Source organism: Archocentrus centrarchus, chromosome 5 (genome assembly GCF_007364275.1).
Source record: "Archocentrus centrarchus isolate MPI-CPG fArcCen1 chromosome 5, fArcCen1, whole genome shotgun sequence".
NCBI classification, from domain to species: domain Eukaryota; kingdom Metazoa; phylum Chordata; class Actinopteri; order Cichliformes; family Cichlidae; genus Archocentrus; species Archocentrus centrarchus.
The window spans coordinates 30,553,852-30,571,719 of NC_044350.1; the positions used below are offsets into that span (position 1 = coordinate 30,553,852).

Sequence of the window (17,868 nt, forward strand, 5' to 3'; positions counted from 1 at the left end):
ATTGCTGGGGAGGCCAGTGACAAATGATGTAATTCAGGCATATTTTCTTTTCCTTTAGAGTGTGTTCATAATCCTTTGGATAAAGTTAACTTTGAAATTCTGTTACGGAGCATGATGCAATATTCAACATACATTTTCTGCTGTTAAGTTTCCCACTGCAGAGCTGTTTTGTAGCACTGCATTAGCGACTTGGAAAGGATAATTGCACGGTCTTATTATACATGCACATCCTTTGTTTCCAGTTAACAAAGGACTAAAAAAGCATTGTTGCTGTGGATTTATTTTTTGCATTCCTTATGTGGTCCCTCAGCTTTTGGCTCCCACTGTGGCCTAGTTATCTATAGAACCGTTTACCATAATATCCATGGCAATGATAATTGAATTACACCAACAGTCATTTGAATACAACCAAGAGAATGCTCATTTACATGTGTAGCTGTATTTACATGTGGTTCTGTGTCATGCTCAGATTATGATGATTTGCATGAGTGGCTCAACACTGTCATTAATTAATTAATTTCACTGCGCAGAGATGAAACCTGCCAAGTAAGATGTTGATGCAGCGCGTACAGGAGGAAACACAGTCAGCAAACAGAGAGCAGAGGCCTTTGGACGGAGACCTCGGAGGGTCACAGCAGTCAGTTAGGCGTCGGAGAAAATGGCCTGTTTATTTGAGCTGCCTGTCTGTTTGTGCTTTGGTTCGAGAGCTTAAGCGAGAGAGTGATGAACACCCACTCTCAGGCTACCGTGAAATCTGAAGTTAAGTCGGAAGATGTGGGCACCAGGCATTGTCTTTAGAACAGTGATAAAGAGGGATAATGGCAAAGATTAAGGAGGTATAGCTTAACCTCGAGCAATATTGCACCTCCAATTTTTACAGCAATGTACACACTCCGAAATGTAGTGGGTTTATCGTGGGAGCTTAAAAAGATGTCTCCAAAAGATAAATGTTTCCCTACGATATGTCACTGAGGAGTTTATTTTGGGATATTTTTTCACCCTAAGGATAGAACTATTAAAGGCATTAGTAGAGAAGAGATCAGCAGTTTTCTCTGCCTCAGAAACTTCTGTTGTTTACTGCAACTGGAATTCCCTGTTGAGTATAAATCACATTAAGGGGAGAGGATTAGGGGGTATATCATTACTGCATGTCCTAGCATAAGTCAAGGAGAAACCTAAGGGAGCAGAGACCATGTGATGGAAAGCAACTATCAGTAATTCATGTGCAGTATCTTCGGTTGTAGAGTGTCAGGGGGGATCCGCTTTTCTCTTGTGAGCTCAACAAATCACAACTTAAGTCAAAGATCCTCTTCCTTTTGTGGACCCAGAAGACATGAGCCGAGCAACTCTTTTTCTTTTCACCCTGTAACTTCCCCCAGGGCCAAGCCTCGAGGCGGTGACCCTCCCACAAATCTGCTGCATATTTCAAGGGGGCGCGCAGGCGCTGGGTGAAAATGACCTCTGGGTCACAGTTTTCTCCAGATACTATGGCCATAGGAGTCTGTTCTCCTTAAAGTCTCCTCGTGAATGAAGAAAAAAAGGGGGAACTGTGATCTAAAAGAGAAAAGTTCTGTCTGAAACATACGCCTGTTGGTATTCTTTCTTTACTCAACTCACAAGAGAAAAGCTCTTTATTCCTGATAAGATGGAGTGCTTCCACGGCTTTGAGTATTGCTCTAAATACATCAATCACACTCTGGTGTGACTCAATAAAAGGACAAAATTTTCTGAATCCACACGCACTTATACCATTTCTTAAGCTATTCATGTAACAAATAGGCTAATGGTGCACAAGCCACAGCCTGAAAACGTTTGAGGCAAGTTGACATTGAGTCCAACTACCATTATCGCAGGTTTTAGGTCTACTCTGCTGCCATCTAATTTGTTTACCATAGTTCTTGCTTAAAAAAGGAAAAACACCTACAGTTGCAGATAAATATTTCATCCATCATGAAGGAAGGCACACGGGGAGTAATGGGTTCTCTGTGGCATCCTAAACAGACTGCAGTGAGAAGTAAAACGGGGGTGAGAGGATTTTAAAGCAGAGCGGAGGAGATGAAAAAGGGAGTGTGAGGGGAAAAGTGGGACCAAAAAAAAAAAAAAAGTAAAATATTTACTCAAAAGGAGGATCGAGGGGAGGTGCATGTAGAGAAGAGGAGGTAAAATGGGCACGATATTAAACAAGCATGGATTTGAAGAAAGGCAAGAATATTTTTGTAGTAATCCGATGTATAAAATCTTTAAGGCTGCCATTTTACTGCTGCTTAGTGACATTGCTTCTTCTTTTATTAATCCCTGTCATTCACTGAGAGACTCTATTATGGCTTTCCAAAGGCCTGAGATGGGCACTTTTTCAGGTCAGCCCTGTGAGTGCGAGACCCGAGGAGAAAATACTGTTCTGCATTCTTGGGAGGAGGGCTTTAAATCATGCAATAGCGACAAAAAAAAAAAAAAAATCCCAATATGAACAAAAACAGGCATTTTTTAGTAGAATTTAGAAAAATCAGTGAATAAATGTCATGCAGAAAAACAAGTGTTGCAGTTCTTCTTACACACATGTGTTACAGTATATGACCTCTGCATTTAGATATCAAAGTGGTGACGTGTGCTGGGTGTGTACCGGTGTTCAGCAGCGTTGAGCGTGTTGAGATGTTGATTTCCTGCAGAAGTTCCAACGTTTCAGTGTGAAAGAGACGAATGGAGGAACCCTCTGAGAACGCCATCCACACCCCTCCGCCAGCACACGCCATGTGGGCGACACTGACCATTGGGTCTGGATGAACTTCAAACTTCTGCAACAGAACCAGTTATTTCTGTTATAAATAGGAGGCAACAACCATCCACAATAACGCACAAAACATTTATAAAACTGAAAGGTTATGACCCTCTCAGGATTCTGATTCCGGTCTTTCAAACAAAACACATTATTTTTTTTTCTCCATTTAGTGCCTGGACATCTAATATTGAGGCCTCGCTGCTATATTTCTAATTTTTTGTTCTGGTTGTGTTCACTTTGCCATAGTGTAAGAAGTTCAACATCATCTGTAAAAACTGGAACCGCATGCCTGGCAAAACAGAGCAAAATCATACATGTTTGAGTTTGACAAAGGATTTCTTTTAGTTAGTGTTCCAATTATTGTGACATTCAATTCAATTTCACTGAATGCAGTGCTCACCCCTTCACCCCACCCCCCCCCCAAAAATCTAAAATAACTGCCATGATTATACTAGAATATGATGAGGGCAGTAGAAGTCCCCCTGAATAATACATTTAGTTGCTGCTGTACAAATAAAGCCTAACTGTCCCTCCTAATTTCGTAATTTAAAGAGTCGTTGACACACGGGGCATGTTTTTGCATCATTCCCTTGGCTTCTATCATTTTAAGAGCACAATGGAAAAAAAGAGTTTTTGGGCACAGTCTTAATGAGAAGCTTGAAATAAATGCAATGAGCCTTATCATGGCAACACATACAGCCCTGCGGTCTAAGGCGTGACAAGGGTTGGTTTGGGCATCATCTTGAAACTCATATCACTGTCAATGCACAAGTTGCATGAAGCAGGGCAATTAGTCAGTGAGAGTGACTCAGTAAGGATGAGAATGCACCACCCACCCCAACCCAAGTGCACCAGCAGACAGGGATTACCACCTGTTTGTGCGCCCTTGCCAGTGGGTCCTCCTTTGTTTGAAATTAGGGAAAAGGAAAGAAGTCTTTGATGTGTTTTCCCTTTTAATTGACTCCTCAGCAGTGGGTGCCTGTTCCACTAGGGAAACAATATGCAGCGCATCTCCACATTTTTCAAGTGCAGCCATCGAAAAATTAGATACCCATAATAACAAGGAAAATTTCACCTTCAATAAGCCATTGCAATTCAAATATGTGGACAAGTTTGGAGAGAAAAACCTACTGCACTGTATATGTTGAGATGCGTTAATCAAGCAAGGTGGTACTAAAATGGACTTCTAGCTAATCAATGGGTAACATACTGCAGTGGTTAGATGCCATCTTTCCTACCATATGTATGAAACCACCTGGATAATGTCCTGGAAAACTAAACCGAGACATCAGGCTCACCTGACAGGGACGCAAAGGTTTCTCAAAAATCATCAATTCACATTCAAGCCAGTACTGCAAAATCAAATCCATTCATTATTTTATCAATATTTTATCACACATATACAGTAGGTAACACATACAGAATGCCCATTGTGTTGTGTCAAATACAAGCTAAGTAAAAGCCACAACTGTTGCCCCCAACCAACAACGTGGTATTAGTCTGCTGGATCAAACGCTGCTTACGGAGATGAGGTACTCGGTGAAGCTTGACAGCAGTAATGTGCCCTTTCCACTCAACTCGGCAGTGTCACACTAACGGCAACATCTCTCCTATATTCCTCCCACCAGCAGTGGAAAATAACAGCAGAGCTAAAGTCACAAACACTACAGCTGGTCTGAACAGCTCATTAGTCCTTCATTACACAGGGTGACAAGGTGTCTTTGTCCTTTTCTCAGTGCAAAGTCCATATCTCCACTCTAAGGGCGAGGGAGCTGAGCGAACGTGTGAGTGATGGGCGAAAGCAGGAAGAGTAAGAAATAGTAATGGGAAGAGGAAAGAACAAGGCCTGCCAGTCAGTATTGATCAAAGCCTGTATGCCCACGTATGTCCTACTTTGTTAAGGTCTGGTTATATGGGAGTGACTCAAACCTCCACAGACTGCTGAAGTTTGTGGAGCTCTGTAATGATACTGAGACTGGCTCTCGAGTGTCTGAAATAATGAAGTCAAGGCTGGCAGTTTTGAGTAAAATGAACTTTGTGTATGAATCAAAACAAACAAACAAAGCAGTGTATTACTATCGTATTCCTACTGTGGCAAATTGACAAAATAAAATATTACTTGATTGACTGAAATTTTCTTCATTTTCTAATTCTCGTTTGTATTCAGCAGTTCCTGCTGCTGCTAAACCCTTCCCTTTGGTGTGATGGGAATGCAAATAGGGTTATAATTTTAGCAATTTTACTGATGTTTTTGTTGTAGTGAAGTAGTTTAAGAACAAATAAAAACATCCCCCACCACCACCACCACCTTTTTTGTGTGTTTGGGGTAAATAGGGTTGGCTGGTGTGAACATAGCTCACAGCATGAATGTAGCAATTGTGGAGTTGGGGGGTGGGGGGGTGGGAGTTGGTGGCCATGCTTTTCAGGTCAAGGGGTGTATTTTTTTTTTTCCTTGCAGTTACCGACTGAATGACAGCCAGGTCGAGCTCTGCTAACCGTAGACTGTGTAACAGAAGCTGACTAAAAATTGAGGATAACACAAAAGTGCAGTGTGTAAACCTACATTCTCCTCCCGCAGAAGGAGGTCAACTGTAGTACTCCACTAGAAAATGACCTATTTTCTGACTTAATATAATACAGTAATAAAAACTTTCCTAATGAGCGTATGATCTAAATCATCATTGACAAGTTACTTCTAAACCACGCAGCCCTTGCTGTCGCATCCATTTCCAAAAAGTTGTAACATGAGGGCCCGCTGTGTGTTAGTGGATCACTCTTACTGAATAGAAACAAGCCTGATGGAGATAGATAACTCTCTAAAGCAGCACCTTTAGTCTTGCCACACTTTATCAACTGCACCAGTCTGAAGCTAGAAGATCTTAAACTGCATAAAATATAGGAAAACTACAGAGGTAGATTCAACGCATTATTACGACCCATCTAACCACGTGAACTGTAAACCCAAGTTTGCAAACCAACAGGTGAAGTCAGAGACTCACCCATTCATGAGTGAGTGCGTCCAAACTTTTGACTGGCACTGTACATATTTTAAATTCAGTCCATGCATGAAACAAATGCGTGCCAAATCGGAGCTGTGATTAGTGGGAACTAATGCTGGGATTTGTGCTTCTCTCTGAAATATCATTTTAGCCTCACTAGCAAACAGACTATAGGATGGCAATAAAATATTTTGATTAATATTGTTTAGATTATCCTGAATTTCTGTGCAACCTTTGATGGTTTCAAGAGGTTGAAGTTACCCCAAATGACAATTAAATGGTGATCTGCTTTTTTTTTTCTTTAAAGTTTAGTTTAGGATGAATTGGTTTCACATAATCATCTGATCATAAATTGTGACACTGTGCTTTGTGTTTAGAGACGAACATAATAAACGGTATACTATCTAAACATCGAGATGTTGTCTTTGCCAATTTGAGCATGCTAGTGTGCTAACGCTGACATTTTAGTTAAAATAAAACTGTGCTTATGTTCTTATGTTCCCAACTACAGTCAATAGTGAAAAGTGACATTTCGAGGCTCTTTGAACTACATAAAATATGTCTGCATCATAAAACAATAACGACTTCTAAAATTTTCTAAATGTATTCTTTTTGCTTCCCCTTTTTCCTCACCAACACAGTTTTGTTGAGGTTTTGTCAGCACTATAATTTTCATGTACTCCACTGGGGCAGAGTGAATATAATTAAATAATACAAAGCTGAGAGTCCATACAATTTTACAAGTGTTATGACAATCCTTTGGGGATCTGTTGAAGGCAATCTCAACACCATGGGAAGCGTATTATTGTTTACCAAAACAGACTAAAATTGATATATTTAAATAACACTGTGTAGCCGAGGCCTTGATTGTGAACATTTAAAAAGACTCTCGTGATGAGCAGAGGGGCGCAGGATCTGAGGCATCAAATGAAACGGGGCATGTGTCCAACAGAGTCACAGATAAATGATTAAAAAGTACAAATCTTACAAAGTGGTGAATATCCATGTGGGAAAACAATGAAGTGAAGTAAAATTGAGTCCATGACCCTTGAGCCTTGCACCCAGTCATATCTCTTCCTGCAGGTGCCAAATACGGCTTGTCTAGATGCTGGATATGCACCACAGCCCCAGTGAAGTCAGCCCTCTTGAGTCCATATTAGTGAAGAAGACAAGGTTAGCAAAGTAGTAACCAGAGCTGACCCGCTAAGCTCTGTGGGAGATACTGTGAACCAGAACTGCGTGGTCATTCAGCTGATTAAGCTCGGGTCTCTGGAGAAGCAGCCTAGGAGGAAAAAAAGGTGAAGGAATAAAAGGAGACGCTGGCTCGACTCAGGCCTGATTATGTGGATTTTGAAACGCATTCAATAAGTGGCTGTTTCTTTATTAAATATCCAGGTCTCTCACATGATTTTCTTTCTGAAAAAAAAAACCAAAACAAAACAAAAAAAACCCAAAATGCACATTAACCTTGTGACCTGTATAATTCAGATTTTTGAGGAAGATTTTTTTCTCTGCCTTTTGGGCAAGTATATCTGCAGCTTTTATAATTGGCATGTGGGCAACGAAATAACATCTGTAATTGCAAATGGAAGAAATTAAGGCGGTACATTTGTTACATTTCTTTCTGAAAATGAAAAACAGGTTTGTATGATGAGAAATGATATAGATTCTCCTAATAAGGAGCATTTTTGTTTCTTAGTTTGTTTGTTTTTTAATTAAATTCAGCAATTTAATTTTATATGTCATAAACTTTTATTTATCCAGGAAAGATTTACATGGTACACATGCTCATTTTTAGCTAAAATCCTATCCACTTATACAGCCATGTACACTCACATCTGGGAGCTATAATTAAACAGTAATGATTTGCGGTTTCACATCGGAATACCATATTAACAGCATCCAGATCAGTTTGTTTTATGTCATTCATTATTGTGTACCTCAGCTGGAGAAGTCACCTGGCTATACACCGCTAATGATATGCTGTACAGAAGAACACCATGGAGAATGACAACACAAAAATATAACAGATGACAGAGTCAACACCCAGAATGATTTCCCAGAGATAATGGTACACATTCGGTACCATAACTTAGAGTGGCACAGGAAAATAAGACGTTTTTTTTGTGTGTAAGAACTCCAACAAACACTGTATGACTCGACGAGAGGTCGGCGTCTTTGTCTACGCAGCAGCTCCAGGCAGTAAATCTTGATTACATCACAGATTAGAATGCTGGCTCTCTAGGCTGGCTGCATAAATCTTCCCAGAAAATGAAAGGAGTGTAAGTTTGCATTTCTTCAAATGTTGCAGAAAACAAAAAAATATATAACAAACCGCTGTAATGTACATTTTTACTGAACCCATTTATATAGGCCCGTAACCTTCTGGAAAAAATCTTTGAAATTCATTCCTTAACATGCTTCCAAATTTCTTAGTATGATAGGTAATCATAATGCGATATTTAATCTTGATACATTTCTGAAAATTCAACATTAACTCATTTCTTAGAACAAAATATTAGCAACAAATATAAAAGCATGTTTTAACAAGTAAATTTTAGCATGCAATGATTAATATTCTTTCATTGGTCATCTCCTACAAGCCAGGTCCATCACTGGTTTGCGAGCAGCTCTTTTCAACTCATTAGCTAGTTGCTAATAAACTGTTTCTGTGCCTTCTTTAGAGCAACCAGACAGATTTAGTCTATTCAGTGCACATTCCAGAAAATGACAAAAAGTTTGAAGCAGTGTTGAAAAATCACTGACTCTGACTCTGCACGTCCAGAGACAGTTTCTTTATTTACCTGTGTGTTGAAGCTGGAGATTTCCATGACTGTGACAGAGTTCCCGCAGCTCGCCCACACCGAGTCATCCAGCACCAGCAGGGTCCGAACTGGCTCTGAACCCAGGCTCACACATCTACGGGATTCAGGGTCCCAAAGATCATCTGAGGAACAAAAACAGTAAAGAAATGAAAAAAAAAACAGACTGCTCAAAACTGCAACAACATGTGAGAAAGCCCTTAAAATCAAAAAAGCCTATTATCACAGCTAGCCTACAGTTATATTAATAAAGTCTGAACACATGCCCCACTTCTGTTGGAACCCTCTCACACTGAGTGAGGCAATTAAAGTCAATTCTTCCCACTTGTACCACAGCAAGTTAGCTTGGTGTTTATTCACCAAAAATAAAAAAATAAACACAAATAGCACTCTTTAACACTGTTGAGCAATTACGAAAGCTTCAGTGGAGAGGGTTCACAGAAGAGATTTGTTTTCTCTCACTCTAATGAACAACTATGTGAGAGAACTACAGGTTGACTAAAGACTGTGGACTTCCATTTGTGAGGCCACACGCTGCGTATCGCCACACATGGTGAATCACCACACACACTGTAACGCCACACACTGTGCAGAACAATGCAGAACAATGCTTACACCCTCGCCACCCATATTCTAATGAGCCTGGTGTACACTTTCATGCACTTCCCGACATCTTTATCACCAGGTCATTTGTCTATTAAAGAAGAAGAAGAAGAAGAAGAAGAATTTTGGCTCTCTACACCTCATTCTCTTTCTTTGCTTCATCAGTGAAAATGAAGCAGACCTTTTTATTTTGAGTTTTAATCACGGGCCACACATTGTGGCTACCACACAAGCACATTATAAAGTAAATTACATGAGCGTTTCCTTTGCTGTGCGTTAATGAAGCAAAATTAGAGAAGAGTGCATCCAGCCATTTAATTAACATTTTGAATTGTTTATTTCTGCCTTTCACTGGAGAATAGCTTTACAATGCCTTCTGACTTCCACAGGTTAATTGTTTGGCATGTTATAAAGGTCATTTTTTTTTTTTTTTTGCACCTTTTCAAAATTCAATCTTGTAAATGTCCCTCTGGCCACTATCGCTAAGCAATGCCACACCGCTGCATCCCCCTCTTTAACATACGGATCGTTCTTGTTGCCCTAAGTTTGCTTCTCTCATCTTGTAGAATATTATCATTGCAAGAGGAGAAGACATTCAATATGCATTTCTCAGTGAGATAAGTTGGAGCACACTATTCGCTGTCAACAATGTATTAAATGTAATGTATTGGCACAGGTTTCGACTAAATCCTTGGTATGTCGTGGCTGCTGTAGACTCGTTTTCAGACAGTAGCATGCTAGTCAAGGGCATAAATCTTTTCAACAGATGTTCTGAATCCACAAACACTCCTGGGCAACCTCCAGAGGTTTTCTCCTGTCCTCTTTTATATATATATATATATATATATATATATATATATATATATATATATATATATATATATATATATATGCGCAAAGCATGAATAGTAATATTTAATCGGTATGCAGCAGCTTGGTGTAATTAATCATCCTTTCTGCTTGGGAGGAGAGAGGAGCACAAGAGGCAGGCAGGCAAGCCTGTTGACATACTGTGGCCAGGTAAAAGGAATCCGGTGATAGAGCTATTGTGCTCCTGCTGGCTGTGAAGACTGCAAAGCACTGCTGAGATGGTGTTAAGCCCCCTTGGCCTTTGCAATGCCTGACTAAACATGGCATGCCATGTACCACATGGTGAAGTGTTATTTTCATACTTACAGCAGGTGTGAAAATCCCTAGGAAAGGGAAGTATAGCTTACTGAGATTCTATGTGATTCTGTGGCAAAAATTCCAAATCCAGACCAAATATTTCTGGAAATGGGTTTTTAAGAAATAAACAAACAAAACAAACAAACAAAAACACACAAAGCTAAAAATATACTGACCAAATTAACGAAAACAATTTACATTTGAATACAATAGATGTTTTATAAATGCATAATGAAAGAAAACAGCAAACTCATTTGTACTAATTATTTCACTGCTGGGAAAAATATTACCGATCCCCATTAGAAATCAACCATAAAAACTTTTTAGTCCATTTTGGTGTCACATCTCATTAAGAGTCAGCATCGGCTGCCATGCAGGTGCCTATCTACAGAGGCAAAAAGGGCATGAAATATGGGATGACCTCATATCAGTAAATAACCAACAAAGTAATATAAATTTAATTTGTTGTAAAAATTAATGCTTTCTGCCAGTGTAGTAATTGGGGCTGTTTTGCACTGAGGGAAGCGACACACATTGTAAATGCGAGGATCCACACACACACTGATTTTGTAAAATAGAAAGTCTCATTTCTACAGGATATACATGTTTGGTTTGTATTTTGCCTTTTTTTTTCCAAATGTATTTTGCATTTTGAATTTGTTTTCTGACTTCATTATCATTTACCGTTTATTACAAAGGCCAAAAATGACACAGTCTGCTTTAACTCGCTCTCACTCACACACACACACACACACTAAACTGTAGCCATCAGTCTAGGAGCAAAGCAAACTCAGGAGCACCTTACCACTGTTATTCCTTCCATAAACCATCATGGTTCCGTTCCGCAGTCCTGCAAACAGGAAGCGGGAGGAGTGCTTCAGGCAGAGCACGGGGCACCCCTCTGGGTTATGGAGGGTCAGTAAGCATTGTGCTGCAGTGTCCACACTCCCATAGACCAGCACTCTGCAAGAACAACAGCAGCACAAGCCAACATGATAAATGAGCGTCATTTGAAATGACAGAGTGCCTCGTTTTCATACAGTTTGATTTAAGAGTGCACGGAGCATTGCGTATGTGGAGCTACTCCGTCTTTCTTGTGTTTGAAATGCCATCTGAACTTTGCTGCATCTTATTGTCTTCTTCAGAATGACAAATGCACATCACATTTTGTTCTTTCTCTCCAAGAAGAAAATGTTAAATAGCGTCGGAGCCAACAAGCTGTGCTAAAATGCTGAAATTGTCTTTTTTAGTTATTATTTATTATTATTTTACTACATCTCTTTTTTCTTTGTCCCTGGATAGACATTTATACTGGAAGAGAATCAGTCAGCATAAACAAACTGCTGACATATCATTTAGGTTCCTATGCAAATGACTAACACTAACCTTAATGAAAATAACTAAATCTAAAAACAACAGCAACAATGTATCCACTATAACTGTGATAGGGGACCGAGATTAAACCTGTTCTCTCTCACACATTCATTATTTGAAAATGAAACAGTGATCTTTGTTAAAGTAGCAGTATTGATGTTGTGTTGGGGTATCATCTCTGATGTCTTGCTTTGATGAAATACTTACAAGCAAATCTATACTGCTGGAAATCCCAGGGGACCATAGCAAAGGATAATACAGCAGATTATTTTAAAACAGAAGATGTCAGGTATGCCCAAAGCCATTCCTGCTCTGATCTTTGTATTTGTGCTTGTTCTTGTACATTAAATCTAATTGCACATGTTGACCTTATTCCACATCAAATCTCCTTTTTTTTTTTTTGTATCTGTGGCTTCTTCTAACTTATGTTGCTCACCGGCCATCATCTAACCCAACACAAATATTGGAGCCCATCGCTGAGGGTACTTTGTGAACTCCGGCCTCCGATTCCTCTGTCGGAGAAGGTAGCGGCACATATTCAAGACATCGGACTGGAGAATCCACCTGCAGACTCTTCACAGCCCGTGGCAGGGGTCTGTTGAGGGAAAATATCTCTATCTGTCCTTGGGAACCTTCTGCTCCACCGGCCACCTGCAGAAAGGAAAAGAACTTGAGTGAAAAAGGTCGAGACCTCGTGTTAAGCTGTACCGATGGACTGAATCGTAATGCCACAGGTAATAAGGCTTTTTTGCTGAATAAAGGTTAGCAAGAGCAGAGAGCACAACCAGGGCAGCTCTCTTAGATCACAGATCCAGTGTGTGTTCACTGATTTAATCAAATTGTGAAGGCATGAGGGTAATACTGTGATTAAACATTATCAACCTGTCAGACATGTAGATTTAAAAAAAATATCAGATCAATTATCCTATTAGATTTTGCTGTTTGTAGCCCAAACTCACTCACTTGAACATCCTTTAGAATATTAAATAATTATATAATGGATTCACAATGTCATCTCCAGAACATCAAACAATTCTTAAAACTTGTGCAATCTTTTCATCAGTGAAGAACAGAGAGGCTCTCATAAGTTCCTGAAAGGCTTTGAGTTGCTTAATCATGATGTTTTTTTTATTACGTTACAAGATCAAGTGACTGATCTATTGCTGGAGTCAGTCCATTACAAAAAGAAAAGAATCATTTTCAATTAATTGTGCTGACATCTGATATTAACAAGTCCAAGGTCACACTAAACAACTGAAATGCTGCTCTCAGTACCAATATTGAAGTATATACAAGAGTAAAAACAGAGCTTTGACAGCTTGGGGGGTGGGGGGGTGGGGGTGTCAGCGTTGGAGAAAGTTTCAACAATCAATGACTGTAGATGTCACCACCTTTTTTTTTTTTTTTGAAAGGAGAATAGGTTGTGAATCAGGTAGCTAACAAGGAAGAAAGCATCCTCAGATGTGCTCACAAATGCTGCACCACCCATAACAAATTTCCCGAGGCGATTCACGCCTTCAGCTGTAACTGAAAGTCTGCTGCGATAGGAGCTCGATTTCCTATGTACCACACTTTTCCTGCACATTTATATTGGTCTGTGAGTACGCCTGTCAAAACCAATGCTGAGAAAACTAAGAGGGCAGGAACCCTCCAACCTATCTCTGGTGCAATTCCAATTAAGATGACGTTGCTTTCATTCCTAAACAATTAAAGTGTCACTTTGAGTTTTCAATATAATTTTATTCATTACTCCTGTGAGAGGCCAAGGTAGATGTACAGACAAAAGACAATGTTGTTCTTGGAAAAGAACACACGCGGCAACTTGCTGCAAGACAGTGAGGATTTATTCTCTGTATGAATCACATCGTGTGAATGTGACAGGAGCTAAATATAGTCTTTAGCTCTTCTCCTCCATGCTCACCCTTATTTGCATGCAATCATTTGTTTGATTTGTATCAGTGTGCAGAATCTGGACAGGAGTGATCCTTCGAGCTCTTGAGAAGGAGCCAGGACAAATAATGCTCTGTTGCACAGGGTGAAAAGAAGATAGGGGAGAACTTATCTTGCAGGAAGGAGCCCAAAAAAATGGCTTGAGCCTGAGGCCTGCACCCCGTCACCCTGCCTCACATTGAATTTATACATTCACACGTCCATTTGTACCTCCCCAAACCCCCAAACAGCCTTACTTTCACATACCCAGGGAATATGTGGTGTCCACACAAACGCTTATTTAAAGGAACAGATACATTTGGAGTTGTGCCCTGGAAAGAATCTTTGCCTTGGAGAAACAAAAACTTCCTAAACAGGGAATGCTCTGCCAGCCTTAATGAGATTGTTCTGGATGCAGCGAGGAGGTGTGGGAGAACGGTTACAATGGCACATGCTCCTCAACTCTATGCACCACACAGAATGCAAACTGTGGGTCACTACAGTGCTGACTTACTCTGAATCAGATATATTTTTAAGTTTCTCGTGACTTAAACCATCTATGAAAGCTAACTTATTGAATAGGTGTGTAAATAAAAATGCACAGAGCCAGAATTCATGAAGCCTTTATCTAAAATGAGGAGTAGGAAGTTGGGGAAAGTGGGACGAGGAAGGTGAAGGCAAACAGGGAAACACTGGGGTATCAGGCTGATTAGGCACAATGTCATTACTCTGATCAAAGCACGCAGAAATCCCCATAGCCCATCTCACTTTAACATGATTAGTGTCATCCCTTATTTGACAAGCCTGCCAGGGAGGTAGAACCAACTGGGGGCGGAACACTCAGCCACTAATTATTCATCCTGGTTCCTCGGGCCTTCACTATTATCTTTTTTTTTTTTTATTGGAAACCTTTTTTTTTTTTTTTTTGTTACATGTTGTTACTATACTGTATGTAACAATCGCTGTGATGGAAAAAAAAGGTCTTGTGTATTTACTACTCAGGAGCTGCTTGTTCTGTTTGCAAAGGTTGGTTTGCGTACTACTGAGTAAGCAGAAAGCAAAGGAAATTCACTCTTGAGACTTTAATTCATAACGAAGCAAAATTACCTCCCGGATGGATTTCTGTTATAGGAAACATTCGACACAAAGGACTCTCAGCCCTTCAGTCTGCACGGGGAGATATGCTGAAGTTATGGAAGTGGAATAAATGTGCAAACAATTTAAATATTGAATCTTTTTGTACGTCAAGAGATACACTTTTCCCTTTTTTACTGAGCGATGTTCCATCCAAGTAAACCCTAGTGTTTCCATTTACCATGGTTATGCTACAAAACCTTTTTTTTTTTTTCCTTTTGAAGCATACTAATGCTGCTCAAAAAAAAAAAATCAAGTGAAAATTTGCAAAATTTTACAGGTTTGATTGTTGGTGTGATGTTTTTGGTTTCCAGAGACCACTGTTATGTCACTTTGTTTTCAACAAATTGCACACAAAGATTTTCAACTTGAATATTTCACCCATTAAGTTCTGACACGTGATTCAACTGTCCTGAGCTGACATGTTATTAATCAGAAGATATTTTTATAAGGAATGTTAATATGGATGGAGTCATTTCAATAATTCATTTCAACAGTAGGAGTCTTGGCAAGAATGTTTCAAGTATTCAGGAGTGTGTGAATCATTATCATAGTAATTTTAATGTCATTGCAGGTTAAAAGAAGAACAAACTACTACAGCTGAGATTGATGGTTATGATTTGTACTCAGCAAAACTAACATGAGGGGAGGCAGGGTAGCATTATATAATAATTCATCACTACCAAGCAAAATTGTTGATAAAATGGCATTTAATGTAAATTATTAAGCTGAAGAAATCCAAAAAATATAATAATTTTGAGTTATGTATTCAGATCCCCTGGAAATTTTTATGGAAGAATTATAGGTTTATATGACAATATCTCCAATAATAAGATGCTCTTTGTCTGTGTAGGCAAAGATAATATTGATTTATTCAGTCCTTATGGACACGATGTATTGCATGATTTTGTTTCCTACAGTTTCACATCCAACTAGAATACCAGCGCTGCTCTCATAGAAAATATATTCACAGTGCTGATGGGAAAAGTCTCAGTGGTACAATCACGAACGATACAAGTGATCATCTGCTAGTTTTCTTAGGTGCAGAAAATAAAGATATAATTGAAAAGTAAGTCAGAACTAGCAGAATAATAAGATGTAAGATAACTGATGACGCATTAGAAATGTTTGAAGCTGATTTGATTAAAGAAGACTGGAGCAGAGTTTATTCAGAAGATGAAAATTAACAGATGAAATTTTACAGAAATAATAACTGACTTGTACAAATACAAATTGCCCTTTAATTGAAAAAAAAAAAGTACACAAAACTAATCAAACAAAAACTTGGTTAACAAAAGGATTACAAAATGAAATACCTGTCCAAAGTTTAGACACACTTACCCATTCACATCAATGGATGACTGTGTCCAAACCTTTGACTGGTACTGGTACTGTGTGTGTGTGTGTGTATATATATATATATATATATATATATATATATATATATATATATATATATATATATATATATATATATATATATATATATATATATATATATATATATATATATATATATATATATATATATATTTATATATATGCAATTTCACACAATGTGTATTTAGTAAAATAAGAAAAATTTCAATGGTTAAAACTATATATACTATATAAAACTATAAAACTGTTTTGCTTTGACAGAATCCATTCACATGACATGTTACTGTCGGGTCCGCGGTTAGAGACCTGAAAGCTTGTGAAGTTTCAGAAGATCTGCAATTCTAACGAAGGCTGTCGACACCAGCGATGGTTTGCACGTGTCCTTCTCGCTCTGGCTTGACGGAACAGATGGTTTCTATTTAATCAATACAACTGTTTCCACTAGCCTAGAGCATGTAGCATCTCCAGTTACATGCACAAAGCAGCGACTCACCGCATCTTTAAAAGCATCAAATCAATTTTCTCTGATCACCACACCTGAATGTCTAATTCAAGTTCACTATAGCAACAAATTTCACACACATACACACAAAAACCTAAATATGTGAATCAATTTTATTTTTTTAAATATATTATTCCGGCATATAATGTTAATCTTACCTTATTTTAGGGCACCGTGACACAGCACTCCAACAACCCAGGAGAGCCTAGTCTATTAGAATAAGATCCCAGGCTTTTAAGTAATCTGTGATAGTGCTCTGAAAGAAGTTGAAAGTTATGTCAGCCTGTTCTCCTTTAAAACACTGATATCACAGGACCCTAAATGGTAATGCCACCATATCTCCTTTTCCTCATCTGAGTGAGCATCCAGTCTTCTTTAGAATACCAACACAAAAGCAATTAAGTCTGAGAGACTGAGCCATAGTCTGTCTCTTGGAGGGCCCACACTTGATTTAACCACCTTTTAGGTCAGAGAGGATTAACTGATAAATTACCCACCTTCTCCAAAATGAAGGGGAACAAAAAAAAAAAAAAAAATTAAAACTCTAAGATTAATAGCAATAATAGAGTCTCTGCATCATTTTGAATTCTCCCCTTCTTTGTAGATTCAGCTAAATTCTAACAAGTCCCGAGACATGATGTGATAGTCAGGCTCTGCAATTTTCTCCACTCATCATGAAACACTCTGCTGCAGTTACTCACCAGTAGCCTTTATACTGTATGAATTCACAGTTTTCAGGCAATGCTTTACAGAGAAAAATGTTTCATATCCCACTCTTAGCCTTGAGATACATTTTTTATTCGCTTTTTAATAAATGAGAAGAGAATTTAGAAAGGACGTTTAAATTGTCATGGTAATTGTGTGAAAAGCTTAAATAATCAGTACCAATAAAACAAGCGTTCAAGTCAATGGACATTAAACTGTGTGTGTGTGTGTGTGTGTGTGTGTGTGTGTGTGTGTGTGTGTGCGTGCGTGCGTGCGTGTGTGTGTATACATGCATTCATGTAACGACAGGCAACAAATTATAGGAAAGCCATTATAAAAGTATCAGGGTCACCATGTGCTGCCAGAGCTATATTAAATGGAACACCATTATTCTAAAATTGATTCCCTCATTTGCTGTTTTGCCGATTGTGGTGGAGAGCACTGACTCCAGCAGATGGTCAGTTTGGTTGAGTTGTG

General features: G+C 38.9%; 1 protein-coding gene across 2 annotated transcripts in view; it reads right to left on the bottom strand.

The window, feature by feature from the left end:
* Positions 1-17,868, bottom strand: part of arhgef10la (Rho guanine nucleotide exchange factor (GEF) 10-like a) — a 122,524-nt gene that overhangs the window by 6,896 nt on the left and 97,760 nt on the right. For both annotated transcript variants that reach the window (XM_030730455.1, XM_030730454.1), the window contains 4 exons: positions 12,178-12,392; positions 11,173-11,330; positions 8,580-8,722; positions 2,621-2,792 (listed from right to left, as the gene is read on the bottom strand). In XM_030730455.1, the coding sequence (XP_030586315.1) occupies positions 2,621-2,792; positions 8,580-8,722; positions 11,173-11,330; positions 12,178-12,392 (688 nt within the window). The remainder of the gene's footprint in view (positions 1-2,620; positions 2,793-8,579; positions 8,723-11,172; positions 11,331-12,177; positions 12,393-17,868) is intronic.